Raw genomic sequence first — 24,664 nt, forward strand, 5'->3', positions numbered from 1 at the left:
GTTGAAGCCTACTTTAAACCCTTTTCCATTGATTTATTCAACACTGTTTCCCAGCTAAGTAGAGCCTTTGTTAAAGTAATATTTAATATTTCCCTCAAAGAATTTTCCCAAAAGTCGTTCATCAACTCTCATTTCAAATCTTCAACTGCCTCGTAAGATAATTCTGCCGAATCGTCCCCGGCGTACGAAACGACACCGTAGAAATGCAGTAAACGTCACCCAAAACAGCGGTGAAATTAGTCGAAACCACCGTAGAGTTCGTCCGTCTCCGGTGTGTCAAATGCCGAATTCGTGTAGTATCAGAGCTCTCTGGATCCTCACCAATCAAGACACCGTTGTTTTCTCCCGGTACTTCCCCCGTTCTCACTCTCTCTGTGTGTGTTTGTGTGTGTGTGTAGTTTCTTAACTTTAATGATGGTGATGAAATTGCAGGAGATTTCCGGTGGTGGAGAAGCGGTGGCGGGCAGCATGTGAGAGAGATAAGAGTAGTATAGTGGAGGATGATTTGAAATATAATGTGGTGCCTTCTCTTCCTACTGATTCTGAAATTGCTGCTGCTTTCATTGACCGCAAGCAAAGGTTTTCCTTTTTCTTACATTTTAATTCATTCTTTTTAAATTCTCTTCTGAATGAAGTTTGAATTTAACCTGTTATACTCCCTCTGTTCATCTTTACTTGTCTGGTATACTAAATAGTTGTCCAACATTACTTATTAAGTTGGAAAAACCAAGAAATAATTTATCATTTTGTGTCTATTTTACCACTATTATTAAATGTTGTAATTACCCAGTACATTTCCCAAAGGGTGATATTGTAAGATTACCCTTTTATGTAGTGCTTTTTGAGCAGTGTGCCAAGTCAAACATGGACAAGTAAAGATGGACGGGGAGTAGAAGATACCATTTATTTTAGGTTATCAGCCGTGTTATTAAATAAAGTAACATGCAATTACCTTCAAAGTAATATGATTGTGTAAATACTTTTTACTTTGTCAGGGCATAGAATTTCAACTGCATCTGTTTTAGTATACATCTGTACTTGAAGAGAACACAAAAGTGCTATCCTTATGTCTCTAAGGGAGTGATTTAGCAGTTGAAGAATTGAAGTGACAACATTGGGCCAAGATTTAGATCTTAGCAGATACTAAGTGATGTTTTCTGTCTGTCTGTGTTTTGGAGTTTTTACGAGTAGAATTACCTTGTACCTGTTTTAGTACGAGATAGCATATATTCAGTGGATTAGTTGAGGTGTACTAAACTATCTCGAAAACCACATTCCCAGAAAACAATCTATATTGTTTTCTTTTGGGTAATCGAGAAATTTGATGTTTTGGGTCGCAAACTAAATGTAACATTTCTCAAAATAAAAAGTTATCTTCATTTTTTGATCTTCGAGTTTAGCGTGCGTAGCATTTAGCTCATTTTGTTTTAACAAGTTAACTCATTTAGTTTGGATAATCTATTGATTGCTTATTGTGTGTGGAGGATATAGATCATTTAAGAAAAACGAATTGTAGGTTCGTTACAGTTATTTAGTTATGTTTTCTATTGTGAATATTAATCTTAGAGATGAGGTGAGGGGGCAAAAATCTAGTCGAAAGAACTAGACCAAATGATTAACTGGAAGCTGGATGCATGTTTCGCCCAGCGAATCACGTGGGTTTTGTAATTCTGTTGGAAGAAGTGAATTTTCAGTTCAAAAAGTGTCATATTTGCAAAATTTTGAAAAAGTAATCATTTTTATTTGCTTAACATCAGTACTATACCTCACTTTGTGGGAATACACTGGGTTTGTTGTTGTTGTTGTTGTAACATCAGTACTATTCATTCTGGTATCCAATCTCCGATCAGTACTACACGGAGATAAATGACTACAGCGAGACCCTTTCCCAAATTTCAGTCCCTATCTATTCTTGTATTGTAATCAGTGGGGATAGGTTCATCTTCAAAAGGTTGGTTTGACAAAGTAGTGATGCAAGTTGAGAATTGAAAACATCTTGAAATCACCTAGATAATCTAAACTCATTTTGTTCCTATCATCGCTTTCTTTCTCTTTATTTATTTATTTATTTTCTTGCACAGATCCACTCTGATGTTTTTCCCTTTCACGGTACACATTCCTTCAAATTCAGTCAATTTTGTGACTTTCTTGGCTAATAAAAAAGGGAAAAATCTCAAATATGCCACCGAACTTAATTTAATTACCTATCTATGCTACTCTTTAATAGTTGGACATAAACATGCCATTAATTTTACCATTTTGAGCCATGTATGCCATTACCCACTAACACAACTCAATTATTATTTAATTTCGTCACGTGGCATTATCTAAACCCTTCATTACTTATCAACCCCTTCCCATCTCGCCTCCTTCTACTAGCGGAATATGGGAGCCATTTCGTTAAGTTCAATGGCATATTTTAGCCTTTTCCCAATCGCTTATAAGACACGACTCTCTTGGATAAAAACTAACTTATGTTATTTTTCTGTTTATCATTTGATGCATGACAATCAACTCTCCATCTTTTCTAATCTTATGTAATAAACGTTTAATTTTATGTAACAGACTTATAAGGACAAGTTTGTCCCTTATACTGTAACATCATTATCTTACATGTTAAAACTATACTATCTTATTTAATTGGAGTATGAGTCTAATCCTATTCTACTCCATTCACAATCTTCACATACTTTATGGCTCTTAAAAAGATTTTAAAAACACAAAATTTGTATAAGAATAAAGAGAGGTGGGCTTAAAAGAGAGTACAGTAATGAGCTGTGTATGGAAAGTGAACATGAGTGTGTGAATTAAGAGTATGTGTGTGTTTTCATTGTGGAATTTGGGGAGTAACAGTGATTGTGACGTGACGGTGATGGTGACTTGGGAAAAGGACTTCAAGTTTGCTTAAGAAAAAAAAGACAGGTTGTCGAGGTGCGCACAAGCTGGCTCAGACACCAAAATGGGCAGCCCGCTGCACTAAAACTCCCGCTATGCATGAGGTTCAGGGAAGGGCCCCACCACAAGCTGGCCCGGACACCATGGTTATAAAAAAAAAAGGCTTAAGAGGGAGTAAACTAACGAGGTATAGCTTTGTATGGGAAGTACATATGAGTGTGTGAATTAAGAGTGTTTTTTCATGGTAGAATTTGGGATGTAACAGTGGTTGGGACATGGGAAAAAGATATAAAACGTGTTTAAGAAAAAAAGAGACGAGTTTAAAGAGAGTGCACTAATGAGGTGAAAGAGACAAGTTTAAAAGAGAGTGAACTGATGAGGTGTAGCTGGGTGTGGAAGTACAGAACTAAGAGTACATATATCTTTTCATGGTGAAATTAGGGCTGTGGTTGGGATGTGGTGGTGGCTTGGGAAAAGGATCAAATACGCCACTGCATTTAATGAAATTGTTCGTATACGCCACTAATAAAAGGCGGTGAGAGAAGTGGGTGTCGGGTGGGTGGGGGCTGGTAAGTAAGGAAGGGTTTAGATAATGCCACGTGGCAAAATCTGGTAGTAATAGGGTTCCGTTAGTGGGTAATGTCATATATGGCCAAAATGGTTATGTCAGTGGCACATTTTTACCCAATTGTTAATGAGTGGCATTAGATAGGCCATTTTGTTAAGTTCAATGGCATATTTGAGCTGAGTTTTTTCCCGTTAAAGAAAAACGATTTAGGTAAGCCAGTCTAGCAATTTTTCTGCGAAGTTCCTTTATACAGATCTCTTGTGTTATCAGCTATGACTATTGTTGAAGTTTTCATGAAGTGTAAAATGGCATGCACCTTCTCACTATCTGTTTTTATTATGTAAAATCTCGTTATCTGATTCATTGTTGATTTAGCTTCCACTGTTCTCTGTATCTATCGTCAGTTTCACATCCTTATGGCTTACTTTGCAGCCAAATTGTACTTCCCATGAATTACCATGTTTAACCTTTTCTATAGGGAGGGATCTGCTCGTGGATTTGGCATTAGGATAAATCAGTCAGTTGAAGGTTCTGATTCCTGGGTTGATGATCCGATTACGCGTCACATAATAAGTTTGTGCATTAAAAAAGAAGAGGAGGAAAAGAATCGTATTGTCTGGCCACTTGTTTTGCACATTAAGGGACTCTACTGTATCCTTGTACTGCCTTTGGTGGGACCTGATCATCTAAAAGTATATACAAGGATGCGTAAAAGATCTGACTGTGGAGATGCTGTTGGAGCCGATGAAAATTTATCCCCATTCCTGCTTAATCTTCCATCAATCACAGGGTTAGTTCCATCGTACCTGTTTCTAACTTTCACGCTGGTAGGTAAAATTGACATGTCTGTCTTTTGGCCCCTTAAGTTGGTCCAGAGCGTCTACTAACTTAATATTTCCCCCCTTCTTCATTGCCACTGGGCAATCATCTACGTCACTCTAAACAAATGCTATTAAGAGCCTGTTTGGGTTAGCTGATTAAAACTAGCTCATAAGTATTAAGTGCTGCAACTTATTTTTTAAATAAATAGTTATGTGTTTGCACGGTGCTATGCAACTCATATATGAGAAAGTAGTCCGGAAAGATGCACGGTGCTACGCAAATCAGATATGAGAAAATAATCACCGAAAAGAAGCAAGGTTTTAGGAAAAATAGATATGAAAAAGTAGTCATCGGACAGATGCATGGTGCTTCCCAAAGATATGAGAAAATAGTCACTAGAAAGATACACAGTGAGTCAGTGACCCAACTTTTGCTAACATAATCATCGGCTAGACGGGCGGCATATATGGATTATAGCCGCCCGCCAGCAGCGGGAACTCTTTGATTCTTTACCAAGATCGTGGAAGCTTTGGATACCATGTGAGAAATATAAGAGAAAAATATTATTGAATTGTTGTAACTACATTATTACATTGAGGCCCTATTTATAGACAATACATTTCAATCCTTTTCCTAATAGGACACTACATTTTAATCCTTTTCCAAGTAGGATTTTATATGCTTTTCCTATTCCTACTCATATTCTAACAATAATCATAATCTGACAGAACAAATTCGTGAATACTCTGCGGGGGGAATTATTTGGCAATTGACATTTAGGAGAAACCGTTAGGACTCAGAGTTGGACGAATTTCATAATCTAGTGGAGCTACTTTATGTGCAGAATTTACTAGTAAATGCACCCAACATTTGGAAATAGCAACTAAAAAGGGAGGGTTTGTTCACTGTTAAGTCTTATCATCAGAGATTTCTAGGAAGACGGGAATCTGCATTTCCGCACAGCTCTATTTGGATTCCCAGGGTGCTCAGGAAGGTGTGTTTCTTTGCATGGTTAGCTGTGAGGGGAGTGAAATTGACAGTAGAGAATCTGAGAACGAGAAGGCTCTCTTATGTTAATTGGTGCTTCATGTGTAGATGTTTGAGAAGATGCTGTTCATCTCCTATTGCACTGTCAGGTGCCTACACGACTGTGATTGATGGTCCTTAGGTGGTTTGGAATGAGATGGGTGGTGCCGAGCTCAGTGAGGAGGCGTTGCATAGTGGAACCTTCTCGAGGGGGAAGTGAATTCCAAGGGGATGTTGCTCCATTAGCCATCATGTGGGACATATGAAAAAAGAGAAATAGCAGAGCATTTGAAACAGAGATTCCAGATTTCGTAAAATTGCGAAGTAGTCTTTTGTTTCTAGTTTCTTTGTAATGTACCCATGAGGTCCCCATTTATATAGATGGTTGGGTTTCTTTTATGGAGAACAATATTTTGATGTAGCTTCTCTTTTTTTGGTATATGGCTAGTATAGAGGGTTTTCCTCCATTAATAAAATTATTTAACTTGTAAAAAAGATAGGCTTACCCAAACACCCTCTAATTCTTTTGCATAAACAAAATAATAGTTCTCTTGCTTTTTTTATTAGATTTTCTCAGTGATGTTATGAATCCTGCCTTCTTTCATGCAGCGCATGCATTTCCTATTTCCTCATCTTAAGCGCTACAACCATAATTTATAAGTATTTGGTATCTCAACTGGAGCTTCCAATGTCTAATTATATCCTCAACGATCTATTTTTGTTTGGTATGCGGGCTACTAACTGCTTCCTTTTAAAGGTCTCTTTTACTGATGAAACATTTCCTCATGGTTTGCATTCTGATTGCCATTTAATTTTCATCAGATCTTTTGCCATACAATTAACTGAATGCAGAATAAGATTGCCTGGTTTTGTATTGGGATTCCGGAATATGCGATACATTGAAAATTTTGTCTGGAACTTTGGTTCATCGTGACTGTTATTGGTTCTGGTTTTAGGGTTTAGTGCTGCTCCTGTGAAGTTGTTTCATGTTACCTGATCTGTTATTTCCGTCTTGGTATCTCTCCCTTGTTCTTGCTTGAGATATTCATATTGATTTCATGGAAAGCCATTATATTTCGTATCAGGCTCTATGATTTCTCGCCTCTTTTGCCAAACAATGGGTACATCTGTATGGGCACACATTCATCATCTCTCCTCTTTTTCATGTTCAATGTTAAACTGTGTCGTATCTGTGGATAAAAACTAATTAAATTTGAATCATTTTACCCTTAATGATATGATTTATGGTCAGACAAATGTCTATGACTTGTTTTAAGACCACAAGTTTCAAAAGTTTTTCTTTCTTTCTTTAGCTCCATGCCTAGTCAAACTCCGGCGCATAAAATGGGTTGAAGGGATTATCTGGTAACTATTTTTCATTTAGGGGTATTAGACTGTTGCAACAATATTTGGCTTTGTAATCTTGTTTGGTCCACAGATTATATTATAGATTGACTGGCATCAATTCTTACACTGTCCCGGAGCCTGTGCTTCTTCTGTAGCTGAAAATGAAAGGGGACATGAAAAGTTAAAAATGTGATCGAGACCTCATTTTATTGTTACTTTTCCAACATTTTTATATTTCTATCTCCTTTCTTTTAGAAGGGTTATCTTCCCCATTTTATACAAACCTCTCTATTTCTACACCATCCTTTTCCCAACTTTCTTAATGGCCTTTATTTCCTAATTATCCAGAAAAATCTATTTTATATCCAGTTATGTGTACGTACAATATAATACACAAAGTTAATACATTTTCCCAAAATCTCAACACAATTCCACTATTTTATAGCACCTCAAAGACATCCTACTTTCTACTGCAAACAGTGAAAAATAAAGTCATACATACTAAAGAAAAAAGAAAAGAAAGAAATAGTACTATAGTACCACTCCATCTAGATAGTTTCAACTTTCACTAAGAGATTTTTCAGGAGTGCACAGATGTTGATTGGTGGGTTTTTTTGAGAACCGAACACTGGGTGGTGGCGTGTGAATTGAAGACTGAGGTAGATTTACATATGTTGGACACTGTATAGGGTGTAATTGTGATGATTTTCTTGCTTTTGTTTTACGTTTGAGAGTGTCAAGCATGTGAATTCACCCCTTGCTTTACATGGTCTAACACAGTGTTAATGATACATTGATCTACTGTGAGGTAGAAAGAACACAAATCCTACACTTGAATCTCATTCTCCTAATTGTGGGAATACACTGGGTATGTTGTTGTTGTTGTTGAATCTCATACTCCTAGTATCCTACTATTCGAAGCTCTGTCAGGGTTACACATCGACATGCAAAAATGTAGTATCTATCCAGTCAATAATGTGCTCGATATTGAGGTGCTGGTGGGAATCAGGTGTTGCAGCATTGGGACAGTACCGACCACCTACTTACGTCTTCCGTTAGGAGCCAAATTCATAGAACTGTGAAATCTGAAATGGTTTTATGGAATCTGATTCTTTTGGGGTTATAGTTGATGGTTGTTTGTAAATTGCATCATCAAAAAGAGATTGGCTTCTTAGTAGTGACAGTTCTTAGTTATGGGGGAAGACTCACTCTTATCGGTAGTGTGCTTGACAACATATGTCTTTATTCCCTATTCCTAAAAAGGTACTAAAGCAATTGACAAAGTCAGAAGGAATTTCCTTTAGGAGAGGAATAGTAGCTCTAGAAATTCAATTTGATAAAGTGGATAAAGCACAAAGCCAAAATGCAATGAAAATTTTGGGATTAGAAATTTAGCCATCTACAACAAATTTTTGCAAAATGAAGTGACTATGGAGGGATGGTATGGGAAAACCAAGTTTCTGGAAGGTAGTGATCATTGTTAAACATGGGAAAAGAGAAAACTGGAGCACTAAAATTGTCTATGCACACTGTTAGAATATGAGTAGAAATAGGAATAGTATATACAAAATTCTACTTGGAAAATGATTGTACTATAGTGTCCATAAATAGGGTCTCGATGTAATTATGTAAACACACCATTCAATAATATTTTTCTCCATTAATTTTAACATGTTATCAGAGCCAGACCCATCCCAAATCTTTGTTCACCAATGTTGGGCACCATATTATATTGTCCACGCTCCAGTTAATGAGGCCTGGGCGTGCGGGAGAGTGTTAAGTATCCCACATCGGAAAAGAAATGGATAATTGGTCTCCTTATATAGACTTGGACAATCCTTCCCTCATGAGCTAGCTTTTGGGCAATTCTACTGCGGACTTGCCTTCTCTTAGCCAATTAGTTGCACTTCAAAAAGGTATGCGTTCCACCCGTAATGCTAACCCACACTATACTTTCTTGAGTTACCATCGTTTATCATCATCCCATTATGCTTTTGTATCATCTTTGTCATTTATTTCCATCCCTGAGTATAGGTGAAGCACTTTCTCATTTAGGATGGAAGCAGGCTATGATAGATGAGATGTCTGCTTTACATGCGAGTGGTACTTGGGAGCTTGTTTCCCTTTCTGCAGGTAAATCTACTGTTGGTTGCCGTTGGGTTTATGCAGTCAAAGTTGGTCCAGACGGTCAGGTTGATCGGCTTAAGGCTCGCCTTGTTGCCAAAGGATACACGCAAGTATTTGGGCTTGATTATAGTGACACTTTTTCTCCAGTGGCTAAAATAGCATCCGTCCGTCTTTTCCTATCCATTGCTGTCGTTCGTCATTGGCCTCTTTATTAGTTAGATATTAAGAATGCTGTTCTGCATGGTGATCTTGAGGAAGAAGTCATTATGGAGCAACCACATGGTTTTGTTGCTCAGGGGAGTCTAGTAGCTTTGTATGTCGATTGACAGGTCACTCTATGGTCTGAAACAGTCTCCTCGAGCTTGGTTTGGAAAATTCAGCACAGTTATTCAGCAGTTTGGCATGATTCGTAGTGGAGCTGATCACTTAGTGTTTTATCGATATTCTCAACCAAATTTCTGTATTTATTTGGTGGTTTATGTTGATTATATCGTTATCACTGATAATGATGAAGATGGTATCTCTAACTTGAAGCAACATCTCTTTCAACATTTTCAGATCAAAGACCTCGGCAGACTAAAATATTTTCTAGGTATTGAGGTTGCTTAGTCCAGATCAGGTATTGTTATTTCTCAACGCAAGTATGCCTTAGACATTCTTGAGGAGACAGGAATGATGGGATGTAGACCCATTGACACTCCTATGGATCCAAATGCCAAACTTCTACCAGGACAGGGAGCCACTCAGTGATCCTGAAAGGTATAGGCGGTTGGTTGAAAAGTTGAATTATCTCACCGTGACTAGACCTAACATATCCTTTCCTGTGAGTTTTGTAAGTCAGTTTATGACTTACCCCTGTGATAATCATTGTGATGCAGTTGTTCGTATTCTGCGATATATAAAGTCAGCTCCAGGTAAAGGACTACTCTTTGAGGATCGAGGTCACGAGCATATCATTGGATACACAGATGCTGATTAGGCAGGATCACCTTTTGATAGACGTTCTACCTCTGGATATTGTGTTTTAGTAGGAGGTAATTTGGCGTCTTGGAAGAGGAAGAAACAAAGTGTGGTTGCTCGATCTAGTGCAGAAGTAGAATATCGAGCAATGGCTGTAGCAACTTGTGAGCTAGTTTGGATCAAACAGCTGCTGAGAGAATTAAAATTTGGAGAAACCGGTAAGATGGAACTTGTGTGTGATAATCTAGCAGTCCTTCATATCGCATCAAATCCAGTGTTTCATGAGAGGACTAAACACATAGAGATTGATTGTCTCTTTGTCAAAGAAAAGGTATTCTCAGGATATATTGTTACAAAATTTGTGAAGTCAAGTGATCAACTTGCAGATATCTTCACCAAATCCATCACCCGGTCCTCGTATTAATTACATTTGTAACAAGTTAGGTATATATAATTTGTATGCACCGGCTTGAGGGGGAGTGTTAGAATATGAGTAGAAATAGGAATAGTATATACAAAATCCTACTTGGAAAAGGATTGTACTATAGTGTCTATAAATAGGGTCTCGATGTAATTATGTAAACACACCATTCAATAATATTTTTCTCCATTAATTTTAACACACACCTTATGGATTTGGTCTTTTGAGAGGAATAATTTTTCTCAGAAGATTCACTTCAAACCAGGTAACGGAGTGTACATAAGATTTTGGAAGGAAAAATTGACTCAATAACACTATACTCATGGATGATTATCCTAATCTATTCCACCTTGTCTTGGACAGGAATTCTTCAAATTTTCAGAATAGGAGTAACAATGACTGGTCTGTACATTTCTTTCTCAAAAAAAAAAGAAAAAGAAAAGGACTGGTCTGTACATTTGACAAGATTTATCCAAAACTGGGAAATAGAAAGCTTGATGGAAATTCTAGCACAAGTTGAGAGTTACAATATTGACTAAGATCACTTAGACATTATGTATTGTGGCAGCAAGGTGTTTTCTTAGTCAAAGAATGTTATAAACAGACCTGCTCTCAGAATCAAGTCCTTAAAAACTGATATGGAGGACCAAATTACTTGTTCAGGCTATATGCTTCAACTGGATTGCCCTAAATGAAGCTTGCCTTATACAAGAGGTTTTCAGTTGGTCAATGGATGTTATCTATGAAGTATGTATAAGGAATTAGTAAGCTGTCAACCATTTGTTCCTGCACCGTCAAATAGCCACTGACCTATGCAACATGTTCTACTGTATGTTTGGCCTGAGTTGGGTCATGTGACTGAATTTGACACAGGCACGCATAAGTTGTTGTCTATGGAAAGTTGATGAGTCCATCAAAATATTCTGGTTAGTTCTTACTGCAATTATTTTTGGCTGTCTATGGACTGAGAAGAATAGAAGATGTTTTGGTGGCATCTCAACTCCAAGTCACTCACTTAAAGCTAAATGCTTGCTTAATCTTTTTTTGATGAACTAAGTTATCCCTACTAATTGGTATGGACCTTTTTTGGACATTGTGAGCACTCTTGTTCTAGAGTAACACACTGTATAGCGGCTAACTTTGCTTTTTGTTTCATGTAGTTATGCTGTTTGTAACTTTGCATCTTCTTGATACCTTTTTCAATGGAGCAACTTACTTCATGAAAAAGAAATAATTGTTGAGCCTATACTTGCCTTGTCCAAAGGAAGAAATTTAGGCCTGTTATTGTCATTTACTGTAACTTGCTGTGTGTGGAGGAATTAGTATCCATTTTGGGTTTGGGGGTGGAAGGAGTTTGATTAATTTATTTGTCTTAAATTGTCAATTCACTGGAGTTATACAGAGTTTCCTCTCTTTTATTAAATCATATACCTCTGGTAAATGTAAGTTGGTTTAGATCTTACATAATTGGATCTCTCCAGCTTCGCTTATTAATAAAATTGCAATGCGTTCAAGTGCAGGGCATTTATGGTGGGCCACATGATAGGAGACATCATAACAGGCGATGTGACAGAACCGGAAATAGTCATAAGTGCTTCTCCATCAGTGGGTGGGTTGTTGGATTCTCTCACCGGAAGTATTGGTATTTCAGCAAGAGCTAAACCTGTAGCTGCTCCAGTTGCAGGATCAGCAGCTTCTGGAGCTGCAACAAGTGGAGCAATGACATCTGATGCTCCAAAAATTGGTTTGAGGCCCCTGGATAGAGATGCGATTCGCTCTTTCATAAGCAGTGCAATGCCTTTTGGTTGGTAATCTTTTATGGTATCTCTCATCACAAATTTTTCGTAATGCATGTATGAATTAACTAAAGGGTTTAATCTTTGCTGAAAACCCGTCTACCTTATTTTGTAGGCACCCCTCTGGATCTTAACTACACCAACATTTCAGCAGTTAAGATAAATGGATTTTCTTCAGCAGATATCCCTCCTGCAGATCAGAAGCAACCAGCATGGAAACCTTATCTTTATAGAGGGAAGCAGAGAATTCTGTTTACAATTCACGAGACAGTCCATGTTGCCATGTATGATCGCGATGAAATTCCAGACAGCAAAAAAATTTCAGGTCAAGTTAACTGTCGAGCAGAATTAGAAGGGTTGCCTGATGTGATGTTCCCACTTATAGGTTTGGACACTGCTCGTGTTGAGCTGTTATCCTTCCACCCCTGTGCTCAAGTTCCAGAGCATGGTAACGAGAAACAATCACTTATGTTCTCACCACCATTAGGAAATTTTGTACTGATGCGTTATCAGGCATTTTGTGGTATGGGACCTCCAATTAAGGGTTTTTATCAGCTTTCAATGGTTTCAGAAAATGAAGGTGCATTTTTGTTTAAGTTACGGCTCATGGAAGGTTATAGAGCTCCTCTGTCAATGGATTTCTGCACCGTGACAATGCCGTTCCCTAGGAGAAGGGTTCTCTCTTTTGATGGGACACCTTCTATTGGAACAGTTGCAGTTGCTGAACACTTGGTTGAATGGAAAATTATAACAACCGGTCGAGGAGTTTCAGGAAAGAGTGTTGAGGCAACATTTCCAGGAACAGTTAAGTTTGCTCCATGGCAACCTCAAAGATTGCCTACCTCAGGGGCAGTACTTGGGAATATGGAAGATGAAGAGAGTGATGCTGAAACAGAGTCAACATATAATATGGCAAACGTGGAAGAGCTCTTAATGGAAAAAATGAATAAGGATCTTCAAGCAGTTGATTTGGAGGAGCCATTTTGCTGGCAAGCATATGATTATGCTAAAGTAAGTATTTCCTGTAGCAACTTTAGTTGTGATGGTTCCCCCTTTTGGATTATTTTCACATGCGTAATCTGGACAGCCCTGATTTCCTTTTTTCCCCCTACTGAATTCTTTCAACATACTAGTACTGGGGATTTACTATGACTAGGTGTACTAAGTTACCCAATGTTTAAGACTAAACAAGAGCTGCAAAGTTGCATGGAGAAGTTAGGAAGATGTAATGCATTGTGGCTCTGCAGAAAACGTGGCCCTAGATAGAGCTGATTGAAAAAAAATAATATATGTAGCAGACACCAAAATAGGTTATAGACTTGATAACCGCTGACAAGAACACCACCTGAAGGAGGGCAGGAGTGGAGGAAGAAAGTCAAAACAGGAATTATCAAAGAAGAGTTCACTCCCAATCAATTTGTTACTAGAGTCATAACCATCTCCTCTTCAGCCCCTTTCTCCCCTCCGCTCCCCAGGTGTATTCAAAACAAAAGTAGGAGAAACTAAAGAGTAACAAGGACAGTCAGGCGAGTCCGACGAGCACAACTCGACTCTACAAATGTGGCTGTTTTTATAATCAATAATACTATCTTTCAACCCTATGTTACTCGGACTCGGCCGTTTTGCCGCCGAACCCGTCTCGACATGAGACTGAGGCGGGTGCGGGTGCTTCCGCTGTCTCCAATTCGGTCAAATGATTTCGGAGACGTTGACCAAATTAAAGAAGAAATTTGAGAGGGAAAATCAAATAATTAACCGGCGAGTGGCGACTTACTGAAAAAATTCCGACCAGCGAGCACCAGAACAGAGACTGCGTTGTCGATGTGCTACCGCCGTCGCCGTTGCCGAGAAACCGCCGCCGTCGTCGTACTTCCTCAGTCATCGTCGTCAATCATCTGTTGTTGTTGATATGTCACCGCCGTCGGCTTTTTATTTGTTTGTGTTGTTATATATATATTTATATTTATTAATATTTAATATTTATTTAATAAAAACAAGACAACAACATTAATATTTGTTTATTTGTTTGTGTTAATATATATATATATATATATATATATTTTAATAAAAACAAGACAGCAGCATGTCGGTTTATTGGACTGACAACGGCCGACTTTTGTATATTATATTCTTTATGATATAAAAAAAATGTATATTAATATATAATCAAACGTAAGTTGCCCTAACATTCAAAAAAGAAAAAGTACTCTTAATTAGAGTTAACTTTTTATTTTTAGAATACCTTTATAACTCTATATTTATAATATTTGATTTTGTTAAGCCGAATCCCCTCACCCTTATCCATACTCGGATTCGCACCCCCGAATCTTAAAATTTATATTTTGACGAATCCGACTCTTGGATCCACACCCGTCTCGGATACCCGCACCCGAGTCCGAGTAACTTAGTTTCAACCTCATAAACATGCTATATTCTCTTCAATCAAAATTAGCCGATGCGTATATGAACATTTCTATAATTAAATTAAATTGCTTTGTGAGAAACATTTTATTTTGCTTCATGCGATTCCAGGTATCTTTCAAGATAATGGGAGGATCATTATCAGGAATGTCTATTGATCCAAAATCTGTAAGTCCTTTATGACCAATTGTATCATCTATTGGCGGGTTGATTCTTTCTTTTAGAATGGAACATTATCATTGAAATAATACTGTGATTGTGAATATAGTTCGACCTCGGGCTATCCTGGTTTATTATCCAGAAGTAGCACGAGTCCAAGAATTCTAGTTATCATTATCTGCGAAATCCTTCCCCTTTTCAGTTTACATTTGTCCAAAGGACCGCATGTGAATTATCTTTCCTCTTTTGTTTTTTTTTGGAGCCATGTATATGATGTCAAGCATTACTGATTTATATGTAGCTTTTTTTTTTTTCCCTAAAACGATGAAGTTAATCAATCAATCTACTTGACCTCAATTCCAAATTAATCAGGTCAGCTTTATCATCCTTTGTGTCCATTCTGGTCCATTGGCTCATTTCGTTCTTATACTAGTTAACTTTATCTTTTGAGGCTACTTAAATGTTTTCTAAAACCACGGGCTTTAAATCTCCATTATCTCTGCACTGACAAATAAGTCTATGACCAGACTAAAAAGATTCCTTGTAAACACTGGACCTTGTCCAAGTGTAACAACCACCTAAGTCTTATTCCTGACTGTTCCCTCTAGTCCAAAATAAATGCATTCTTGGGATGTTGCATAATCCCGATGTCCAGTTTGGAAAACCAATGGATAATTTACCCGTTTCTACCCATTTTACCCTTAGCATTAAATACGATTCATTATCCAATATATTACCCAAAACATTAAATTTATTATATTCAAAGGGTAATAAGGTAAAATTACCCCTATCATTTACTATTTCTTAACCAGTGTGCAAAGTCAATAGTGGACAACTATTGATGGACGGAGGGAGTACATCTTTGTACTTTGAAAAATTCATTCATTTTGGACCATAAAAAAGTTGCCAATAATTTTATTTTGGACCGGAGGGAGTAGTTTATATTCCATCCATTTCAAAATAGTTGGCCCTCTTTCTAAAAGTATTTGTTTCAATTTAGTTGTGTCTTTTATGAAATCAAGAGGATTTTATTATGATCTTCCAATACTACCCTTATTATTGAATAACTAAACAAAGTGTATATACTCAAATTTATATTTTCAAAGTATAATTAATAAGACTAATTTGGTAAAATAAACCCCTAATACATATTTTCTTAAGGGGAGTGCCAAGTCAACAAGGGCCAACTATTTTGAAATGGAGGGAGTATCACTTCTCAGGATTTTTTGCCTCCATTATATTCGAAGCTAATTAGGTACTTGCTGAGATTTTGTAGCTCTTTTGAGTCACTTTTCCTCTATGTGAGTTCAGGTCTAGCTCATCTCCTCACAACACCTTCAAGTGCACTTGGATTCTATGTTAGGCATGGCATAATTATCTTCCGAATCCTCTCATTTCGTCCATTATGTTGGATATGATCATTTCTAATCTTGTCCAATAGCTGCTTTTACCTCCATCTTAACATCTGTAGTTCTTTTACACTCATCTAATCATTCTCGATATAACATTGTTGGGTCTCAAAGCATCATGGCTTATGCAGAAGACTTGTGGAGAACCAATAATTAGAGAACCTATGGTAGGGGTGTCAAATATGCAACCCACCCAAAATTAAGGGTTGGGCACAAGATAATTTCATAGAGCTTATTTTAGTCCAACCCAACATAATCTATATTGAAATTGATTTTCAATTTAGCCCAATATTAGCCAATTCTAGCCTATTTTTAAGATTTACTTTAATTTGAAATTATTGTTTGAGATTTACTTTGATTTTTTCTATGGGTCAAGGTAGGTTTCGGTCCCAGGACTTTGGTCCTAAGTCGAGGTTAGATCTTGAGTTAGGGTCGAGGCTTGGGTTTTGGGTCAAAGCCGACATTTGGTCTCAGGTTTTGGATTAAAGCTGGGTCTCAGGTCTTGAGTCGGGGTTGGCTCTTGGATCTCGAATCAGGTTTGAATCTCGGGTTTCGGGTCAAAGTTGGGTCTCAAGTCTTGGGCTCAGGTCTCGATTTTGGACCTCAAGTTCTCAACCAAAGTCGGGGCTAGGGTCTCGAGTCGGGGTCGGATCCCGGTTCCAGCTCAAAGTCGGGTCTCAATTTTTAGGTCAAAGTCGGGATCATGTCTTGGGTTCTTGTTCAAAGTTGGGTCGGATCTTGGGTTTTAGGACAAGTTTGGGTTGGGTCTTAGGTTCAGGGCAAAGTCAAGTCTTGGGTCCTGGATCAGGGTCGGATCTAGGGTTAGGGTTGGGCCTCGAATCTTGGATGAGGGTTGAGTCTTGAGTCCTGGTTAGGGTTGGGTCTCAGGTCTTAAGTTAGGATTGAGTTTCGGGTCTAGTGTCTCGGTTGTTAGGTCGAGGTCGAAAGTTTGGGCTAGTGTCCTGGGTTTTGAGCTAAGGTCGTGTAATCAAGTCTTGGATTTCGCGCCAGGGTTGGATCGGTCAACGTCGAGGTTGTGAATCAAACTCAAAGGCTCGAGTCACAATGGATGGTAAGATAGGGGTGGACCTGAGTAAAGGGTGGGTTAGGGAAGGTGGACCATTTGGAAAGAATTGGGTCAAATTTAGCGGGTCACAACGCAGCCCATTTTAGCTCCTTCCAGCCCAGCCTGTTGTAGCCCAAGTTTTTGGGCTAATGTTAGCCCAACCCATTTATTAACTTAGTCCATTATAAGTTGTTTAATTTCAGCCCAACCCGCCCATTTCACACTCCTAGGTCCTATGGGAATAGATCTAATTTTAGGTTGTACCTATAAGGATGAAATGGTAACCCAAGGGGTAAAATGTAGTATCGAAGTAACTACTAAAAAGGTATAATGTTCGTAGAGCACAAAGATCTTTATATGTAACAACGTGAGGAAGTATCAGATTGTGGTATAAAGAATGACCTGAAGTACTAAAAGATGAGTTAGCAGGAAAAAGAATGGTAATTTTTTTTTAATGACATTAGAGAATGCAATAAGATTTGAATTTCTATGACAAGATTTTGATAGTGAAGATAAACAAGAAGATAAAATGAAAAAGGATGCTATGTAAAATTCGAATCAGATATCTATATGTGGTGTGTGTTAATTTGAAATTAACACATGTGAGTTACAAAAGTACTTCTATGAAGCAAGACAAGAACTGCCACCAAATCAAATATACACCAACAAATGGCGGGTGTGTTTTTTGTAATGCTACCACCACCATATGGACCTAGACTAATAATCAATTCATAGGGCAACATTAGGAGGAATAATAGAATTTGCTAGAAACAAAATAAATTATCGGTGTAAAACTCAGAGAAAGTGTGAAAATATATAAACATGGAATCTGTTATGAAGAAAATGGAAAAGTAGGGGCATACAAGTGTACTATCTCTAAAAGGTATAAAAATATCTAGTATATAAGAAAAGGTAAAAGTGGAGAATTTCCAAGTAGACAAAAAATATAGACAATGTTGGCAAAAGAAGAATCATAGAACCCAAACAACAACATACTAGTATAATCACACAAGTGGGATTTGGCGAGGGTAGTGTATACGTAGACCTGACTCCTACCTTGGGAGGTATAAAGGTTGTTTTCAATGGGCTTTCGACTCAAGTAAAAGCATTACAAAGCAATTCGAAAAAAAAAAGAACATAGAAGTGAATAATCTGAGATAAAATGCTAAAGAAAGGATGCAAAGTGTACTACATAATCGCTACATCAAAATAAAACAATAATCTAAGTGCAAGAAACATTAAATAGTAACAAAGATGGAATAACAAGAAACTCCCAGAGTAATACTATGAGTAACAAACGAGACAACTCTCAACTATCCAACTAACTCTCTACCCTAATCCGTGTCCTTCATAACTTCCTACCCAAGGTCATGTCCTCGTTAAGCTAAAGTTGCATCAAGTCCTGTCTAATCACCTCTCCCAGCTTCTTCTTTGACCTACCTTTACCTCTCCTGTAACCATCCATGGTCAACCTCTCACACCTTCGCAGAGAGGCATCCGTGCATCTCTTTCCACAAGCCCGAACCATCTTAGTCTTGCTTCTCGCATCTTTTCCTCCATTGAGGCCACTGCTACCTTGTTTCAAATATCTTTATTTCTAATTTTATCTAGGACACACATCCATCTCAACACCCTTATTTCTGCAACTTTTAAATTTTGAACGTGGTAGTTCTAGACTTGTCAACATTTCGCTCCATACAACATAGTCGATATAACCACCGTTCCGTAGAACTTGCCTTTAAGTTTTAGTGGCACCTTTTTTCCACAAAAGCTTAAGGATGCAAGCCCTCATTTCATCCATCCTGCACCTTAACCGTGTGTGACATCCTCGTTAATTTTTTCGTTACTTTGAATAATAGATCCAAGATACTTGAAACTTCCTTTCTTATGGATGACTTGTGTATCCAGCCGCACCTCCACACCATCCTTATGTGTCACGTCATTGACCTTGAATTCCAATATTCAGTTTTGGTCCTACTCAACCTAAACCCTTTAGATCCAGGATTTGTCTCCAAACCTAAAGCTTAGTGTAACTTTGTCGTGAGTCTCGTCGATCAATACATGTCATTTTTAAATAACATTCACCATGGCACCTAAACTTTGATTTTCTAAGTCAATTCTTCCATAACCAAGGAAATAAAAATGTGATTGTGACGCAATCCTATCACAACTGGAAAGTGCTTTGAGTCCCTACCTACCATCCTTATCCGAATCTTGGCTCCATCGTACATGTCTTTAAGCTCCCTAACGTATGCCATAAGAATGTCTGTAGCCTTTGAGTAGCTCCATAGAACCTTCCTTGGAACTTTGTTATAAGCCTTTTCTAGGTCGATGAACACCATGTGAAGATCCTGATTTTTCTCCCTATACTGATCCACCAATCTCCTAGATGAATGACTTCTGTAGTTAAACCCCGGTATGAAATCGAACCGATTCTCGGAAATAGATACGTCGTACTCTCATCTCCACCACTCTCTCCCATACTTTAATAGAGTGGCTTAATAACTTGATATCCCTTTGCTGTAATTCTGAATGACATCCTTGTTATCGTACGAGAGATCATTGTATGCCGAATCTTTGCCATCTGAAAAACGACATTAAACAATTCAGTCAACCATTCCATACTTGTACTATCCGCGCTCTTCCAAAATCCCACTGGAATCTCATATGGCCCTGGTCTCTTTCCCTATACACATCCTACGAATGACACCTTTAACCTCAACCTGTATGCACCTACAATAATCAAAATCTCAACGCCTTCTCAAGGTGCTTCAAATCTCCTGGCAAAATGTCTCTGTCCCCCCTCCGTTCAAGAGTTTATGGAAGTATGACCGCCATCTCTGCCTAATAAGTGTCCCCTCCTCGAGCCCTTCACTGTCCTCGTCCTTGATGCGCTTCACTTGGTTCAGGTCATGGGCCTTCACTTCCTTTTCCTTTTTCGAAAGGAAGAAATATAGAACCTCACTTAGGAGAAAAGAGATGTAGACAGATTATCTATGCTAATGACTTCCATCACTTCGTTTTCAATATTATGTCTCCTTGGGGCGGGATGGATGAAGTGGAAACTCGCGTCGGGGGTGCTGTGTGATAAGAAGGTGCCGCCCAAGCTTAAAGGCAAATTCTACAGGGTGGTAGTCCGTCCGGCCTTGTTGTATGGAGCGGAGTGTTGGCCAGTTAAGAACTCCCACATCCAGAAAATGAAGGTGGCAGAAATGTGGATGTTGCGCTGGATGTGTGGACTGACTAGAGGGGATAGAGTTCGGAATGAGACTATCCGGGAGAAGGTTGGTGTGACTTCAGTGGAGTGCAAGATGCGGGAAGCACGATTGAGATGGTTCGGACACGTGAAGAGGAGGGGCATGGATGCCCCGGTCCGTAGGTGCGAGAGGCTAGCGTTGGATGGTTTTAGGCGGGGTAGGGGTAGGCCGAAGAAGTACTGGGGCGAGGTGATTAGGCGGGACATGGAACAGTTACAGCTCATCGAGGACATGACCCTAGATAGGAAGGTCTGGAGGGCGCGAATTTCGGCAGAGGATTAGGGCCAGTTTGGGTCGCTAGTGTAGGGAATTACTTGGTGGGGGTTTTATTCCTGTTATGATTCCGTCTTTCGTGTTCCATGTTTTATTACGAATCTGTGTGCTTTCCTTTGCTTTCCTCTGTTTTATATTACTTATGGGTGCCGTATTTATGTTATGTAATCTGCTTCTGTGCTTTACTATGTGTTTGTGTGGTATTTCGTGTCTTGAGCCGGGGGTCTATCGGAAACAACCTTTCTACTTCATCAGAGGTAGAGGTATGGACTGCGTACATCTTACCCCCCCAGACCCCACTAGGTGGGACTACACTGGGTTTGTTGTTGTTGTTGTTGTCTCCTTGAAAATTCAGGTTGAAAGTCTTGAATCCACTCTTACTGGTTTTTCTACACTTGTAACTTTTCTTAAATATTTGATATTTTTTATTCCTTTTAGGAATATGATTCCATATGCCTTTACTACTTCATTTTCTTCACAAGTAGTTCTTCTTTTAACTTGTAAATATTTGAATCCTCTCTTACTGGTTTTTCTCTACTTGTAACTTTTCTTAAATATTTGATATTTTTTTAATGCCTTTTAGGAATAGGATAGCATATGCCCTTACTACTACATTTTTTTCACAAGTAGTTCTTTTGGTATTGTTTATCTACCTTCAAATTCTCTGAATTTCACACAAAAGATTTATTTTACTTTTAGCAAATTTCATTCTTCCCTGTAATTTGCCTTATCATCTGGCATATTTAATTGTTCATATTTGTCCATTAGTTTAGGTCTGTATGGTGGTGGTTGTTTTACAAAATATAAATCTTCCTTTCATGCGGTTAGGTATATCCATGTTGCATAGTACTCCCAGCCACTCCTTTTTTGTCAATAAACTCTAGCATCACTTCTTCATTTTTAGTAATCAAATTTTAATTATTTGTATTTCATCTTCATTGGTCATGTCATTCTCTTGAAAGACTTGAGTTTATGTATCCAAATTATCTGTATTTGGGCACCATACTCACGTTTAATCCATTAACCTTTGTTATAAGCGGGCTAAAATTTTGTCTTCTGTTTATTTTAAAGCCCTTATTCTCTAGTGTGTTTCTCCATTGTTTCAACTTCTAATTGAGTTCTTCATCATTGTTGGCATTAACATGATATCAGTTGCAAATAGCATGCACCACGGAGTGTTATCTTGTAAATGTTGTATGGCTCGTTCATACTTAAGATAAATAAAGTTGGGTTCATGGTTGATTCGTGGTGTAAATCCATATTTATGGGAGGGTTCTTTCAGGCCTCCTCTTTTCCATCGTATTGCATTATGTGATGTTGCTACTTATTTGTTTCTAACATGTTTGTTGTCTGATTTCTTCTAATTTGTGATAGGAGAAATATGTGTTTATTGGTCCATACCCACTTTCCCTAGGCTATATACACTTTTTTCTACTATTTGTTATCAGAAGTTTTGACCTAGTTCAAGGACTTCACATATCTTCCTTAAGCATACAAACTTCTCATGTGATGGCTACTTTCCACCTTGAACATCTATATGAAAGCAAATTACTTGTGTTTGCTGTTTCATGCTTGAACTGCTATCTATCAGCTCTAGGTTTGTGCTGTGAGAAGTTGCTCAATCATAGAGATTCTTAGGCGTTTTATATTTTCTGTTTTTATACTGATATATACTCGCTGCTATTCTTAATACGATGAGCCTTTGCAGGTAAGCATTTTCCCTGCTGTTAAAGCACCCGTGGAATTTTCAACTCAGGTAGTTTCATTATTAGTTAAATAGCATATTCCTGGCCACATATGAGGTCTGTTTATTACAGCACTTGTTTGTCGTCTACAATAAACCCTATCTTTTGGGTTACTATAATAGTTTAATTGTCCTACTTTGCTATGATTGTCACAGGTGACTTCTGGGGATTATATTCTGTGGAACACATTAGGAAAATGTCCGGTTGCTGCCACACCCAAAGCATAGAGTTGCAAAATATATTGTTGGCATATCTGATTAGGAGCAATGACAGACGGTTAACTTGTCGGATGGCTGCTGAGTTTGAGAGATTGGCATCAAAGAGGCTTCATGCAAAAGAGATCTTATCGTGGAGCCATTCTGAAACAAGTTCCTGTTTCAGTGAGATTGCACAATTGGGAAATGAATGACTCTTGTTTCTTGTCATTTTCTATATGTGGGACAAGACTACTTGAGACGTGTACAACTACTTTGTGGATACTCAGGTCATACATAATTATTTAGCTGTATAGATTATGAGAACTAACTGCATACATGCTTGTGTTGTCCAGGTGTTTCTACTAGGTGAAAGATACTCTTCTGTTGCTAAAGAGTCTCGTGCCTTCTGCTATTACACACATGCTTTCTCAAGAAACTTGATCAGCAGCCTTACCTTTGCTTCATTCAACTGCTATAAACTAGAAAGATGCTGAGATTTCTAGCTCTTGGTGAGTTGCTTTCTAATTTGTGTAGACACTGGTGTTCTTTGAATTGGAGCCCTTTTTGACTGAAAGGCGGCTTCTCCGTTGTAAGATAAATCGGTGCATGTGTATTTTTTGTTAACGTACCTATGGGTTCATGAAGGGTACTCTCAAAATTAGCACTTTACCTCAACAATCAAGAATGATATACGTACAAAGCCTATTAAGGGGAGAACAATTAAGTTCATTCACATTCGTGAATTCTTTTCTTAGCTATCAATGTCTAATATACCTGTAAACTCCTTAGGCTTCATTCTTCAGATATACAAGGCCTAAGGATTCTACATCCAAGCCCGAGGACTATTAGCTGTAATCTTAATCATTTTCCTTGACAATGTCTTACAATGCAATTATATTGCACCGGCGTTGGTGCTTGCACCATTTCATTTTCTAATGCAGCAATTTCTTAGGCTTCATTCTTCAGATATTCACCTCTCGCTCACTCTTCTAACGCAACTCTGGATGAACGATATAGATCGTATGGGGCCCACAAGTGATCAATGGTACAGGGCTTTCTAGCATCCAATCTCAACCATGGCTTACCCTTCCCACTCCAATGCAATAGGCTTATGGGTCCAGGGTGAAGTCCCCTACATTTGCCTTCAAAGTTGTCACCACCCAAACCATGTTGGTTCCACCTATGGTCAACTGCCTTGATGTTTCCTGCAAACACAAGCAAAACTGGAGGCAATGATCCCAATTGATATATTCTTTTGTGCTTTTGTATTACCATCCATTCTTCAATTTTTTGTGTGTACCCTCCTTTCCTCCATTCATCAAGATCCATCACCATTACACCCGTGTTGAAGTAACATGGACGCCTTCCTTCAAATGTTTTTGCCAAATTCACATCTGACCAAAATGTGTCGGTAAAATAGGTTGTAAAGTTTGCATGACAATATTCAGGTGCTGCCAGGATTTTATCTTCCAGATCTACCCTCCATAACTTGGCAATATCATCCACAACAATGATATCAGAGTCTAGGTAGATAACACGGTGCACGTCCGTAGGGAGAATATCTGAGAGGTAAATTCTTGCATAGTTTAGAGGTTGATCCAAGGCTTGTCTAATAGACTTGGATATCATTCCCCTAACACGATTAGGATGAAAATGGTAGATTTTGTAGTTAAGGTAAGGGAAAGTAGAGTTGATGAGGGAAATGATCTCAGGTTCAAGATGGATGGAAAGAAAATGAAAGGAAGCGTTTTCCGGACATGTTGAATGTTGCAAAATAGATAACACTGCAGCCATGGTGCCCCTAATGTAATTGGCATCAACAGGCATTACTATTTGGATCTTATCTATGTTGCGTGAGCTGCATGAGTCGCCATTGCGAAAGGCAGGTGCCTCCCAGAAAGAAGGAATGTCATCGGAGGTAGGTTTTTGGATGGTAACAACGCGAATGGCACTAGCAAAAGGCGAGGAGGTGGTAGTAGGATGCAAGAGGAGGAGGGAAAGAAGGCCTAACATTGGAAAATGGTTAGAAGATGATGATGAAGAAGAAGAGGGGACATTTTTGTTGCAAAAGGCCATCTTTCCTTCAGCTACATTTCTTGTGTTTTATTTTTCTTTTTCTTGGGCTAATAACATGGGTGTAAAAAGGGCGGGAGAGTTTTAATCCGTGTTCAATAC

General features: G+C 38.4%; 2 protein-coding genes across 5 annotated transcripts; one reads left to right on the top strand and one right to left on the bottom strand.

Moving 5' to 3' along the window:
- Positions 1 to 23,319, top strand: LOC107841947 (AP-5 complex subunit mu). 4 transcript variants are annotated; one of them, XR_001665524.2, is made up of 9 exons: positions 3 to 348; positions 433 to 579; positions 3,942 to 4,253; positions 11,687 to 11,970; positions 12,078 to 12,973; positions 14,495 to 14,551; positions 22,256 to 22,303; positions 22,448 to 22,751; positions 22,843 to 23,319. XR_001665524.2 is itself a non-coding variant. In XM_016685792.2 (8 exons), exons 1-8 carry the CDS (start codon positions 281 to 283, stop codon positions 22,517 to 22,519), a joined length of 1,884 nt encoding a protein of 627 aa, XP_016541278.2. In that variant the 5' UTR covers positions 3 to 280; the 3' UTR covers positions 22,520 to 22,822. The 4 variants fall into 4 exon arrangements, 3 of the variants coding, with proteins under 3 accessions (XP_047254967.1, XP_016541281.2, XP_016541278.2); XM_016685792.2 differs by lacking the exon at positions 22,843 to 23,319 and having other exon boundaries at positions 22,448 to 22,822; XM_047399011.1 differs by lacking the exons at positions 3,942 to 4,253; positions 22,843 to 23,319 and having other exon boundaries at positions 1 to 348; positions 22,448 to 22,822.
- LOC107841968 (probable galacturonosyltransferase-like 4) lies at positions 22,781 to 24,664 on the bottom strand. Its single transcript, XM_016685802.2, has 2 exons — positions 23,264 to 24,664; positions 22,781 to 23,118 (listed from the first exon to the last, which is right to left on the bottom strand). The coding sequence occupies exon 1, from the start codon at positions 24,563 to 24,565 to the stop codon at positions 23,471 to 23,473; it is 1,095 nt and encodes a 364-aa protein (XP_016541288.1). The 5' UTR covers positions 24,566 to 24,664; the 3' UTR covers positions 22,781 to 23,118; positions 23,264 to 23,470.

Source organism: Capsicum annuum, chromosome 1, assembly GCF_002878395.1.
Source record: "Capsicum annuum cultivar UCD-10X-F1 chromosome 1, UCD10Xv1.1, whole genome shotgun sequence".
In the NCBI taxonomy this organism is placed as follows: Eukaryota; Viridiplantae; Streptophyta; class Magnoliopsida; order Solanales; family Solanaceae; genus Capsicum; species Capsicum annuum.